We start from the raw sequence: 13,936 nt of genomic DNA on the forward strand, positions 1-13,936 counted from the left end.
AGTTCCCCTCCTCTTGCAGGAGATGGATATTTAGCTTCTAGAGAAACAGTAAGCATAGCTCAAGAGTAAAAACTCTAATATCTTTCCTCTTAAAATCTGGAGAAAATCAACAACTTTAAGAGCTTTAAGAGTGGCTCTTAATAAGCAATTTAATCTCAAGACTCTTTAGAAAACTTTAAAATAATTTTCTGCAAAATGTCTGATTGAACATTTTTTAGGCAGTGATAGGAAACTGTCATACCTTTCTGAACCTGTCTGGTTCTTCCCAAGATCCAGGAATCTGTTGAAAAGAAAAAAAAAAAAAAAACAAAGAAAAAAAAAGCATAAACTTAAGATCCCAGTGGAGCCTATAAATGAGTATTCACCTCACAGGGGATGTTTCTTTCAAATTTGTGATCACCTGGATAGAGTGAACCAGCAGGAGATTTTTTTAAATGAGCTTTTTAACACACCTTAGGCAGAAAGATGACATGTTTTTAGGTTCTTGACTATTTGAATCCAATGAGCAGTTCTCCCAGCAATTGCTTTGACTTTACTGACACCTATTGACCATATTTATGCTTACAGAAGGTTTTGGTTAACAAAGTGTAAGTCATTACAATCAACGGCAAACAATTCTCAGAAATATAACTCTTTATTGATAGAGGTCATGCTTGCCTTCCATGCACTTCAAAGAATTTGTGTTCTAAATAAGCTTTGGATTCGAAGACAAGGTTTCCAAGGCAGAAATTTTTCAAATGTCTCAAATTTTAGGTGTTTGAGTTCAGATACCTTACAAAGCACTTGCATACAGAAGGTATGCAAACCTGTAAAATCTAATCCTCTGATTATGGTAGCTTGAAGTTCAGCACAAAATGTGAGTAGTTTATCAAGAAAAGTATTAATTAATAATTATATACGTTTATCCTAAGAACATGGGAAGATTTTCAGCATGCCCTGGAATATCTTATATATGGGTATGAATTCTGCCATCCTTAGCATGTCTTATATACAAAAACTTGGTAACTTCTTTAATAATTTGGTTCTTGCACTAATAAACCTCCTCTTTATTTCATTCCAAATCATTAGCCCATAAAGACAGTTTTGAAAAGGACTAGGTCCTTCTGTGCACAGTTACTTTGAGTCAGTGACTATTCTGATCACTCTGTCTCACAGCAGGAGACACAAATAATGAACAGCAAATATATTCTTATTGAAGGAACTGTCAAAACAAAAAATCAGTAGAGAATGTTGTGTGGAGAAAGGGCAAAAAAATAGAAATCCACGTGCCTAGAACTAGGCATATATCCAGACTATTCCCACACACAAATATCTCTCAGTCCCAAACTTCATCCTTCTTTGACAACAGCCAATTGTCATTCTGTTTTGAATCTTCCATTTTGAGAAATATTTTGAGCGTTGCTTAGAAAGGGAAAAAGATAGCACACAACTCCTTTAAGTAATTAACATGTGTAACGTTGAATTAAGACTAGCAATGCGAAGCAACATAAAAGAGCAATGGCAGAGGTCACCAATGAATTGTAAGTTGTCACCTACCGGTAAACTCATGGACTCTTTCAGTTTAGATTTGTAGAGCATCCATCGGTAACGCAGGTCCTCCAGATCTTCAGAATTTCCAATGACAGAATGAAGATGAAGAAGATCCTCAAATTGACGCTGACCATCAGGCACATGAGACCGCAGCTCCTGTAGGCAAACAGAAGGTCAGCAGCAACTCAGAATTATAGCAGGCCCCAATTTTTAAACTAGCATTCCAAAAACCAGTGGTACTAAATCAAACTACTGGGTACTCTGGAATAGCACATTTATTTTTGTTATTGCTTTTTTGGTCTGAAATGATACCAAAGGTTAATCTGCAGGGTTCCTGCAACCTTGGATATTTCTGTTTGTTATATTTCTTACAGCTTCCATTGCCATTGCATCTGGCCATACTCAGAGTGAGGCCAAATACCAGACACTGATTTTAATCAGCTTCTTTCAATGAACACCTTTACCATCCCACACTGGAAATGTCCAGCCCAACAGGTAGATGCCAGGTGCTCCCTTCCCTTCTACCACTCTGGCTCTGGCAGACCTTTCATAGTAGAAGAGATGAAATTTGTCTTAAGTTTCTGAGCTTCATCTACTCTAGAGTCTTCTAAAGCAGAGAGCAGAGAGTTTGAATTTTTTCTCTGTTCTTTGGGGATTTTTTAGGGGTTTGGGGTTGCTTAGTTGGTGAGGTGGTTTGGGGCTTTTTTGGTTGTTGTTGTTGTTGTTGTTTGGGTTTGGTTGTTGGGGTTTTTTTTAGTTCTGAAAGAACTTTCACTTGTTGCAATCTTTGTATCCCTCTTCACTCCTTGAACACTAACCTCAAGTTTGCTCTGGTGTGCCTTAATTTCCTCTGCAGAAGATGGAGTCCCAGCAAGAATTTTGGTCAGTTCAGTGTTTTCTCCTTGTAGCCACTCTTCAAAGTTGTGTAGGAGCTTCAAGTGGCTGCTTGTGTTTTGCCTTTCTCCCATCTTCTCCTAGGTTACAGAACAACAGCAACAAAAAACCCTTTACCGTTATGTCAGATGTATCCTCTGAAGGCCTGATTGCAAGATCTCAACCTCCAACTTTGTAACCCATAATATCAGATCAAGGCAATAAAATTGTTCTCGTGAAGCTGATATGAAGGCAGATACCCATCTCACCTGCTTATGGTTGGGATCTACATTTAAAAGACGGAAGGCAGGTCTAGACATCCATCTGCTGTCCACAAGTGCTCTTTTCTTCTTATCAGCCACTGGTCTATCTAACTGCCACTTTTTAAGAAGACTTGAAAACACAAAACAAGAGACATCAGTGCAGTGGAACATCTAATGGTAAGACATTCATATTTTGAGTGCGGCTATGGAGAACAGCTCTGGTGAAACAGCACTATTATTATTATTATTATATTGTTATTACTATTACTCATGGCTAGGCTTCGCGAACGAAGATTTGGGAAGGCTCTATCCACATTTGCTGCAGGCACGCTGGTGGCTTATGAGGCCAATACGTGACAGACAAATCCGATTGCAAAAGGCACAGCAGACTATTACTAGCACTATTACTATTACAGTTATTCCCAACATCTTTTTAGCAAAATAAGAGCAAGACAGGAGTGTCTCAAAGCAGCACCAGTACCCTGGTTCTAACATTTCCAAGTGTTTTGTTTTCTTTTATTCAGGGGAATAAAAATATTACCTTGACAATATACCTTCCTTTCTATTAACAGGAGCCAGTACAATCAAGCCTTCCTCAACTTAGTCATTTCATTTTTATGCCTATTTTGACACTATATACAAATATAATCGTGCACGCAACACAGTATTAAATTTTAACACAGACTAGCAAATATGAGCAGTAGTTTGACACTGCACAGTGGAGGCAAAATAAATTAAGTCTTCATTTCCCAGCTAAGTGAGATTTTAGCTCGGCTTATACTTCTGCAAGTTTGCAGAAGGGACAAGTCCCATTGCAGATATACCCTCCTGGAAGGTATCCCCAGATAAGAAAGCAAGGAGAAGAGGAAGGTGAGACAGAACAGCAGAAATCACTTAGTCTATGCCCGATTTCCTCCAACACGGACTGACAATGCAAGGGTAAGCCAGGTCCTAAGAGGACACCGCCTACTCCAAGCATGAGGTAAAGGCAGATTCAAAGACTCTGGCTCATGGATTCTCTAAAACAGTTTACTTGAAAGTAACGATTTTCATTTTACAAAGTATTAAAAAAAATCTCATCCTGCTTCTGGCATTGTAACATGGCTGTTCGCTTTCACAGCACAAAGCATAAAGCATCAATTGTGTCTGGTCATATAGCAGTAAAGAGCATCCCATGGAAGGGAGATGAGGTAGATCTACATGAACACTTACCCAGTTGCCATCTCCTTAAGTGATTTCCATGACTCCTTCAGCTGATCCAGCTCTGCCTGGACATGGGCAGTTTCCTCTGGAGAAGAATTCTCCATGACCATCTGGCCATGAGCTTCCACAAGGTGCAACTGGATCTCCTTATCTGGAAACTCAGCTAGCCATCTCTGAAACGCACAGCCTTACAATTACTTCTAGGTATCCTGGGTAAAGCAGAGGCTATGTCAGACTGAAGGCCATGTTCAGTCCAGGACTATGCTGGTTCTGTTGGCACTAGCTAGAACATACCTAGCGGGAAAAAAAATATGCTGTGGATTCTTGCAAAGAGCCAATGCAGGTCAAAGAGCTGATGGCAAAACTTAAAGGGTGCAAGTTGTCAATGCACCTCCTTCTGTAACCTTCCCATGAGATCTTTTGGTTTCCCATAGGAAGACAAAAGCTGCCAGCTGAAGTAACCTACCAGAGTAACTCTAGCACGCAAAGTACTGCTATTCAGGGAAAAGCTGGCAGCTTTGGAACAGCTCAGTTCAACAAAGTCTAAGGCTGGCTAAAATGGCGGTAATGTTCAATGTATCGATGACTACACACAGGCAAAGGCAGGTATTGTCCAGGGAGATCACCCTGACAGGTAGAGCTCTTTTTAAAACCACCTATCCTTTGATAATACTTTATCCATCTCAACAGTTTTAGCCATTTTTCATTGCTCTTGTCTTCTACCTAGCTCCATGCCCCACAACAGAGGGCAAAGCAGGAAGGCAGCAGCAATGAATAGTTATCACAGGAGGAACAAACCATCATTACTCTCCCAAACCAGGAAATCCTCACTAGAAACCCCCATTCTCAATGTCTGAATGCTGCAAAGTGAATAATTAACATCTTAAACTAAGACGATTTTCTCACCTCGAGGTCTTCTATCCTGCCCTCGATGTTCTGCTCTCCATCAGCATCCTGGTAGGAATCAATCTTCTCTGTGGTTACTGTGATCCACTGCTGGAGGTCTGACAGTTTGTCATTATATGCCCAATGCTTCTGAACGTGGTCCTCACTCTGCTGTATCATCATCTACAAGTTATAAAAATATGTCAGCAACTAAAGACAGTGTCTTTACTGGGTCTAACACTATGATGGGCACAGAATCTCATGGACAAAGAGGAAAAAAACAGCTAGTAACAAAAGACAAAAAACTGTCCTTTGGCACAAGTGGTGTGGAAAACACCTTTCAAGTTCCTGCAGGTCTGAATTCAACCACACGGGGGGGCATTAAGAACTACAATAGCTCCCTTCCTTCTCCGCTGAAACAGAATAAAGACTATATGCATGTTTGGATTTTTTTGTACATCTTATACTCCCTGAATCAGAAATGACTGTACAGACTTTTCTGGCAAAAGTCCAATTCAGTGATAAATGGGATTATTCAGATTGAAACTAGAATTCCACAGTGCATATTTGGGTAGCATTTTAACATATGTACTTTTATAGTGAACTGCATAACTAAGGTAACTTAATAAGCTCTTCTTCTGAGACTGCTTCAAAAGGTCAGTTTATAGGTATGTTTACAAGCTACAAATTTCCTCAGCACAAAACAAGTATTTATGAAATTGCAGCACTTTTCTCTCATCAACTTTTAGGTCACGAAGCTATAAAAAAATCAAACACTTTGGTACAAAACCCTTATCCAGGAATCTGTGAAGTACAAGCACCACCATGATAATATAACTATGAGGTCTTTTGGTCAGAAGTCTCAGGCCTGCTCCAGAAATAATTTATATAGACATAAAATCTGTGATAAAATCTGTGTGGATGGTATCCTATCCCAAAGGCAAATCACATGACAGATAATCAGAGAATCCCGGAAGAATTATCAAAGTCATAGGAATTCAGTGCCTTCTTCCCTTGCAATGAAAGTATCTGTCAGTCAAAGCATTTAATGTCATATGCTCAAAGATTTTTTAAACATTTTTAAATAGTGGCAACTAGCAACTCCTCAGGCAACTAAGAACTCTTCTTTACGTTACCTCCAGTGATCTTTTCAGAGCCTGAGAGTCAGATGAAAGTTGGTTCATTTCATGCCTGTGTGTGGTATTTGACTGAACAAGTTTCTCTACCTCCTCCATGTGAATCGCAAGTTCCGCCAAGTCATCTTGGATCATCTGCAGAGGAAAAGACAGATTCGATATGGGTAGTGTGCTAGATATGGCATGGACCTCCACAAAACATACACTAAAGGTAGCTCCATCTGGCAGTGTGAGGACAAAAAACCCCAGCAGCAAGCACTAAGAAATCACTAAGAAAATTAGTTGTTTTGATGTCTAGGAGTAAATGTTTCTGAAAAAAACCAGTTGGATGCCCTTACATGTTACTAGCAGATAACAAAGAAGGTAAGTTGCTGAGAAGCTGCCAAAGCATACATAGTATAACCAGCTAAGTACTACAAAGAGCCATGGTGATAACACCCCTGTGTTCACCAAGGACAAAGAGGCACAGTACTGCTGGATCACCACAACTCACCATGGCAGTTACATCCCATCCCCTCTCTCTTTCACTCCTAGTCTTCTCTGTTCTCTCCCAGGCATGTAATACCACTGCATGCCTTGAACAGGCTCTGCATCTTGGACCCTGAATCAGTTCAAAACACTAACCAAAAGGAAAATTTTGATTCTTTTTTTCTTATCTTGGCTGGATGAATCAGCCCATGGAGTAAATCAAGCAACTGTCAAAGCTGTAACAAGGTAAAGAGTGGAAAGGGGGTCGATGCAAAAGGAGGTGGAACAATGGGAACTCCTTTGGAGGAAGTTGGATTGGTTCAGGCTATCTTGTGCAATTTCACTCTCAGGAGGAAGTATCGGAATACATTTTCTTTAGCAATACAACTAGCCCAAGAAGGTGTGCTACTAACAGCTTCCAGCTGCTTATTCCTTCCCTCAAGTTCAGTTTGCCAGTGCTTCATCTATCTTGCTTTAATTTCATTTACTCCATGATATAAACTGGACCAAATGAAATTATCTAACACACAATCAATTGAAGCGACAGGTACTGAATTCCTAATGCTAATAAAATATGACAATATAAACAAACAAGACCACAATTAGTTGAGGATCACACAGACGAGCAATACCGTAATGTACCTGGAGTCTCTGGAGCTGTGTCTTTTTACCCAAGAGGTCAGGCCGTGGTTCCTTCTCTAGATCTAATTTGGCTTTGATGGCAGATAATTTCTTCTGCAAGGGTGCAAAACCAGCATCAAAGTTCTTGTGTTGCAATATCAAATTCTAGATGGAGAAAGAAGAAAAAAGATCCAGCATTCAACATATATCCCTTGGCATTATCTTTTGTCAATGTCCACCTCATGTTCAGAACAAACACCAAACTACACTACGCAACGGACCACAAATTTATTTGAATATTTGATCAACCTAGAAAAAGGGATTGGGCTGGTTAGTACTAAATTTATATCTGTAAAACTGACTTAGTAAAGAATTGACCATTGTCACAGGCAAAGACAGTATATGGGTTTTGTAGTTCACCTTGAGTTTGCTCTTGCTTTGCAGCAGACTTTTGTGTAGAATTTCTCTCTCCTTTGAAGCTTCAGCTACTTCTTGAAGGAAAGACTCTGCTTTTTCCTCACCGAGGACATTGTTTAGCAAATCCTTCTTCAGCTGTAATGTCATGAACTTCTCTTTGAACTGGGAGCTTTCAGCTAGAGCAGCCTAAAGGAGAAAAATCCTTCCAGTGAAATCTTACCAAAAAAATAAAAACCATATAATCATATTATTCTCACACAAGTCACACAACCAAAGCAGTATGACAAAGTCAAGTAAAAACAGCATGCTGGGCCAACAAGGGGTAACAGAAGGTACCTGGACAGTGCCCAGTTAAAGGAAAAGTCTTCCTGATAATGTTAGAGGCACCAGGGCTGCATCCATTTTGTGAACAGAAATAGAGGAAAGCTGTACTATGGAAAGAGTTGTCTGTGCAGAGGAGAGGCCTAAACAACCAACAGAAAGGACAGCTTGAATGCTCATCCTGAGGATAAATTCCATCCCTGTTCACAGACACATTTAGTCTGAAGATCACAGGGATGACAAAATAACAAACACACCTTGCTGGGCACATGCAGAAATCATGCATTATAATCCCATGACTATATCACTACACAATTCTTAACTGAGTCTACAGACTTCCCACCTGGGGAGATCTGGCCTAATGCTAAACAATATTATCATCATTGTCAAAGATATCTAACAATTTAATGCAGCCTACTCAGCTGACAACTCCAGATAAACAAATGGAGGGCAGAAAGTAAGACAAGGTGCTACAGCCAGAACTAAGTAAAGACCTCCATCTGTACTGTGGGTTTTCCTGCCATACTGGAAAGACCCTTCCAGCTGCGGCTGACTGGCAGCTCTATGCAGGCTTGGTCAAACACAAACCCAGTATCCTTTCTGAACTTAGTAACAGGTTTGCTACCTCAATGTGAGCCAGTGCTGGCTCTGGAGTCTCCAGGAGCATCTGGACCGATGGCTTCCACTGTTCAAAATTTTGCAGGGGATTTTGGAAGAGTCTTCTCAGTTGGGTCTCTGTATCAGTGCTCATTTTAGAAGTCTTGCCTTTTACACTGCAAGGATAAAGTGACAACCAAGAGAAGGATTATGAAGAAATCCAAGTCCAAACATCCTATTCACCAAGGCATGAATTAACACAATACTCATGTGTAAGCCATATCAATACAAAAGCCTCAGTCTTTTTTACTATCTGAGCCTAGTGTTGCACACCAACAGCTGCTCTGTCAGTCAAACACATCTGACAAAACTTTATTTAGATGCTGTAAGACACATTTGTCTCTTGTGCAACTGTGTATCAGGAATTACTTTGCCTTTCTGGTAGCCAGCAGTCTATCCATGTTTATGACTTTTCTTGGCTGCTATCACCAGGGTGATGTAACAAATCATATTATCAGAGCAGTCTAAGTTACTGATGAAGGAACAAGCTAAGAGTGTCTAGAATGTAACTGCAGGTGCCTGTATTGTTTTACATATTATAGAGTCTTTGTTCCTTTAAAAAAATTATATTAAGAAATCTTTGATCACCCTATGTCACCCACAAAAATGTGGAAAATACATTTTTATTTCAGAAACATTATCTTAAATTTTGCAGAACCACTTGAACTATCCACCTATTAATACATATAGGTGATTCTGATTAAAGCTTTGTATTTATGAATATGTACCCACATACATGCACAGCTATATTAAGTGTGTATATATATTGAAAAAAAATTAAAATCAGCAAGCATTCAGTAAATATCCAGGCTTCTCTTACAAAGGCTTATCCAAAACAGAGCTGAGTAACAAGGCCCAGCAGTGACACACCCCATGCAACTGCCTCCTGTTTTTCTCAGCTTTCCTGACCTCCCAGTCTGCAGAATCCTGTCTGATATGGCAAAACACAGCCCAAAATCTATATTCATATGGGAACAGTATCCTGCGAATTCACAAGACAGGCAGGTGAGAGCAGTGTCAATCAGGATCAATACTACCTTTCTATAAAAACAGAAACAACAATCTTACCTGTGTCACTGGGACATGACAGAGCTAAACAAAGGCAAGACTGCAGAGGCCAAAAGCTCCGCAAATAGAAAGTCCCGACTTTACACGTCCTCTGCCATTTGCTCTGCTGCCCCTGCCAGGCTCAGTGTGAAGCTGCCAGACTTCCCAAAGAAGCTTTGGAGAGAAGCTGGCAAAAGAGCAGCTGCCATTTTCTACGAAGAGACAAGTTCCCTGCCTTCTCTGCTCCTCTTTGCTAGTTTTTAAACTGAAATAGTTTCCCATAATGACGTATAACCCTTTCAGCAGGACAGCATACTGCGCACTGGACAGAGGGAAATAAGCTTGGATACAGGAAAAGAACTAACCTTTTTTTTTTTCCCCTTAAAAAAAAAGATCCTTTCTTCTAGTTTGCAAATTTGCTGCAGCTTCTTTACTTCCTGATTCCAGGCAGCCTGGAAACGGAAACACTGAAGTCTGGGGAGAGGCTAAACTTTCAGAGTTTCCAACCCAAGGCAAGTTGAAAACAGGAACGTGCACATAAGCTGCCAGGAGAAGGAGAATAAACTCTGCCAAATAATTCCTAAGGCTGATGAGTCACCACAACAAACTCAACAAGGGAGGGCCATAATTCTTCTGAACCGTTTACTACCACAGCTCCTGTCCTGATTTTCTAGTTGCTGTCATGAAAGACAAGCAAAATACACAAATTATTATTATAAAATGCTAATAAGATCAAATTAGCTACCAACAATCTAATTTCCTTCAAACCATACACAACTTCAATGATGCAAGATCACTGCTTGAAAATGACCAGCAGCCTACAGCTCCCAGCAAATGGCTGAAATTATAGCTTTACTGAAACATAGAGGCGGATGTAATTAGCAAAAGCTTTTAATTTCTACCCATCATGTACAACTGGATGGCATATCACTTTTTTCTTAGGCCCCTGTCAATCCCTTCAATATCTGGGAGAAGACTCCCCCCACCCCCCAACCATAATCAGACTTCCCAGTACCTTTGATACTGCTGTATTGCAGAGACAACGCTCTCAGCGTGTGGCTGCACATCTTGGGAAAACCGTAGCAGTTCCTTAAGTTGAGCCTTCAGCCTCTCAACCTTTGACTCTTCTGCAGCCAGAGCTGCTCTCGTAGCCTTAGTCATAAAAATAATGAACAAATTACATGTTAAGTAGTGTCTGACACATGAAGTGAAGAAGTAAGGCTGTCTCTCAGGGTATGCACAAGTCCCCTTTCAGTGGTTTTTTTCCTAGTTGTAAGGAATGGGTGGACTTTGCTAAGACAGAAAACATTATCAGGAACAGTTTTGTTCCAGCAGGCTCTCTCCTCTCCTCTCCTCTCCTCACACTGTCCAGCCTCTGCATTTGATCTCCAGGGTTCTCTGTTTAAACAGAGTGAATCACAGGCAGACCCAGTTTCAGTTTGCTGATTGTAGTACATAACATGAGATGCATTTTTGGAGCAGTCTTAGCAGTGTCTGTTTGCATGAACAGATCCTTCTCAAAGGCTCACATATGCAGAACATTAATTCTAGGGTGACTCAGGGAAACAAAACAACTAAAACTCATGCAAATGTAGCTGGATTGAACCAGTCTAAATTTTGTGGATCCTTTTTGCATATACTTTTTCCCAGCTAGTCCTGCTGAGTTCTAGACATACAAACAGCAGTGAAAGGCATTTTGAGAACAGATAATAAATGCAAAACCAGCCCTTGAGAGGAAATGAGTGGTAAAGATTCTTATCTACTTCATGTGTGATGAATTTTTTTGCACTCATTTTTTGGGACATTGATTTTGGTGTAAATACTGGATTGTTTCAATCTTGGGACTTCTTAGTCATGATGATGTGTCTGCCAGTAAAGGAATACAGATACTTATCTTATACAGATGAAGGATATAACGTAAAAATGGTCTTACCAAATACCTCAAAAATATGTTTATGTCTGTGTATGCTTGTATGTATTTATATATACAGTGAGGCATTAATTTCCTTCTTTGTAAGTGGAGCAAATTGTGTTGTTTGCTCTGTATTGTGCTCTTTTTGCATATGGTCCCTTTGAACTCTAGACACAAACTCCAACACATCCTCCCACCCTGCTCCCTCTGTGCAGTGTGAGATGAAGGTTGGGGCAGTTGATTCCACTGTTGCTAGTCACATTTTCCTCAGTCTGTTTCATGCACATTCATACTCCTTCCTTATCACTTTTAACCAATGGGACAGGCACCTGTTGGATGTCACTATAAATGTTCAGTCTGTGGCTGCACTTACTTGAAAGGTAACAACTTACATTGCATTTTCTCCACAGAGTTACAAGCTCATCTTCAGTCTTTTCCCCTTCCCCAGGGTTCAGGTCATTTTCTAGTCTCTGTAGATCTTTTCTCAGCTCCTGGATGTCTGCTTCTAATTGTCTGGCTTGGTACTTATAGGCACTTTCTGACTGTTGGATCTTGAGCAATCTCTCCTCCTCCTCACTACTTAGCAGTTTCAACTTCTCCAAGGCTTTTCTTAGCTTTTCAAGTTCATCCTTTAATCTCACAGCTCCGAGTGGAGAAGTATTCTCAGTCACCTCTGCACACTGATTTTCAAGGTGCTTCCATTTCTTTCCACCACTCCTAATGTCTTTTGCAATTTCCTGCAAAAATAAGTTAAATAAAGATTATCTGCAGGAATGGGAAGTTGGGGGAAAAGCTGAAAGCAGTAAGAAAAAAAGACTACCTCTCCTGGTTATATGTATTTTGTTCTTCACTTCTTATTTAAAAATATATCTTTTTTTCAAGTGACCAGAAGCCAAGATTGATAATTTGACTGATTTCTGAGTAATACTAACTACCATGATTCTGAAAATATTGGCTTGATTTTCATAAATGCTTGTCACTTGAGGTCTCTGACAAAGAAAACAGAAGCTGCCGATACTAGAGAAATATTAATAGTTAGATCTCAGAGATTTTAAAGCTAAATAGTTGAAGTAGTGGCACCAAAAAAATGGATATTGTTCTCAAAACTGGTATTTTCATCGCCAGCTCTAAACTCTCAAAATCTGTGAACCTTTAGGGTCTATTTGGGTCATGTTTAACAAATACCATTTATTTAAACAAGTTTAAAGGACAATATTTTCAAAGAATCACATAACCGTGGGAGATCAGGCTTTAAGAAAAACAAACCAGACCAGTTTGTGACTCATGCTACAGTTGGGAGAACCATATGTACTACGAGTTTTAGGACCTGATACAACTCTTCTGCCCTAGCCTATGCTAAAATCATCATTTTATCTAGTTTGCGTAACTCTTTTCTCAAGTACACCCTTGTGTGGTTTGAGCAACACATACAGGCATGAAAAACACACAGTCCTAACTGCTTTTTAGAGTTATATTCTTCAAGGACCTTCAGTGCCTTTAACTTGTCCTCTGCTGAAGACTTGGTTGCTTCTCCAATGCAGCAGTTTAATCTTTCTGTCACACCATTCAGCCACGATTGAAACTGGTTGACATTGGCGCTGTACTGTTCGTGTTCCTTGGTTATCGTTTCAAGCAGTTTCACTCTGTTCTGTAACAAGACACATCAGAAGTGGTGAGGGCAGTGCTTATCTGGCTCTTTTTCCTTTACATTGTAACCCAGAACTTATAAACAAGAGTCCCTTTCCCTGAGCCCCCATAACACTTGGCCACAGGAATTCAAAGTTCCTCTTGAGAAACAGACTACAAAAATACATAAAGGCTTGTCCCTATTTGTGTTGTGCTGCAGGCTCTCGATGTCTAGTCTCTGAGAAGACACACTGTAAGGTCCTCTCAGGTGAATTTTTGGTCTCTCCTACCCACAACATCTTATTCTCTCATTAGAAAAGAGACAGAAGTTTGTTTCTGGTTTTTACTTTGGGACACAAGCAGTTATATTCCCCTTGCTGGTTAAAAATAGAGATGAGCACACAACAGATTGACTTTCCTTATCTCTCAAAACAAAAATAAGAGAGATTGCATTAGGGGCATGCAAGTTGTTTTAAAGTGTTCATTATTTGAACAGGTTGCACAGAAAATGACCACCATCTTCAATTGTGTAGTCCAGGCACGTTCACACTTACTCACTTAGCAGGTCACAAACTACTCTGTGGTGGTATCAAAGACGCTGGAAGCAAATTCAAGCCTATGGAAAGCAGGTTTCATTTTCCAAGTTGCTGTGTGTGCACCGTATAACCGACAATCCCTGAATTTACAGGGGCCTACACGTCACAAGTTGCTCCCTGCTGATCCAGTCTGGCACTCCTCACAACAAGACAGAGTCACGTTTGCTCAGACTAGACTTGTTCGCTAGCTGAAGTTTAAGCTTTTTTGATTTTGACACAAATCACAAGGAATCCTGCTCCGCTATTTCATTAGCATAATATCCAACTTAAGTATTATTTTCTGGAAAATCAGACTGATTTTTTCTTGCCCTTTACCAGTTGGCATAGAGAGCAGCTGAGCTACACTATGGGTACATTAGAAAAAAAAAACTCTTTCCTTGC

The 13,936-nt window shown here is 40.0% G+C and overlaps 1 protein-coding gene across 5 annotated transcripts in view; it reads right to left on the bottom strand.

The window, feature by feature from the left end:
• Positions 1-13,936, bottom strand: part of SYNE3 (spectrin repeat containing nuclear envelope family member 3) — an 82,498-nt gene that overhangs the window by 23,138 nt on the left and 45,424 nt on the right. For all 5 annotated transcript variants that reach the window (XM_039382684.1, XM_039382686.1, XM_027718391.2 and 2 more), the window contains exons 5-17: positions 12,820-12,981; positions 11,726-12,070; positions 10,437-10,573; positions 8,343-8,490; positions 7,400-7,582; positions 7,001-7,144; positions 5,891-6,025; positions 4,776-4,937; positions 3,879-4,042; positions 2,673-2,796; positions 2,349-2,504; positions 1,537-1,686; positions 242-280 (exon numbers count right to left, since the gene is read on the bottom strand). In XM_039382684.1, the coding sequence (XP_039238618.1) occupies positions 242-280; positions 1,537-1,686; positions 2,349-2,504; positions 2,673-2,796; positions 3,879-4,042; positions 4,776-4,937; positions 5,891-6,025; positions 7,001-7,144; positions 7,400-7,582; positions 8,343-8,490; positions 10,437-10,573; positions 11,726-12,070; positions 12,820-12,981 (2,049 nt within the window). The remainder of the gene's footprint in view (positions 1-241; positions 281-1,536; positions 1,687-2,348; positions 2,505-2,672; positions 2,797-3,878; positions 4,043-4,775; positions 4,938-5,890; positions 6,026-7,000; positions 7,145-7,399; positions 7,583-8,342; positions 8,491-10,436; positions 10,574-11,725; positions 12,071-12,819; positions 12,982-13,936) is intronic.

Source organism: Pipra filicauda, unplaced genomic scaffold (genome assembly GCF_003945595.2).
Source record: "Pipra filicauda isolate LSUMZ 115617 unplaced genomic scaffold, ASM394559v2 scaffold27_size4233163_pilon, whole genome shotgun sequence".
Taxonomy (NCBI): domain Eukaryota; kingdom Metazoa; phylum Chordata; class Aves; order Passeriformes; family Pipridae; genus Pipra; species Pipra filicauda.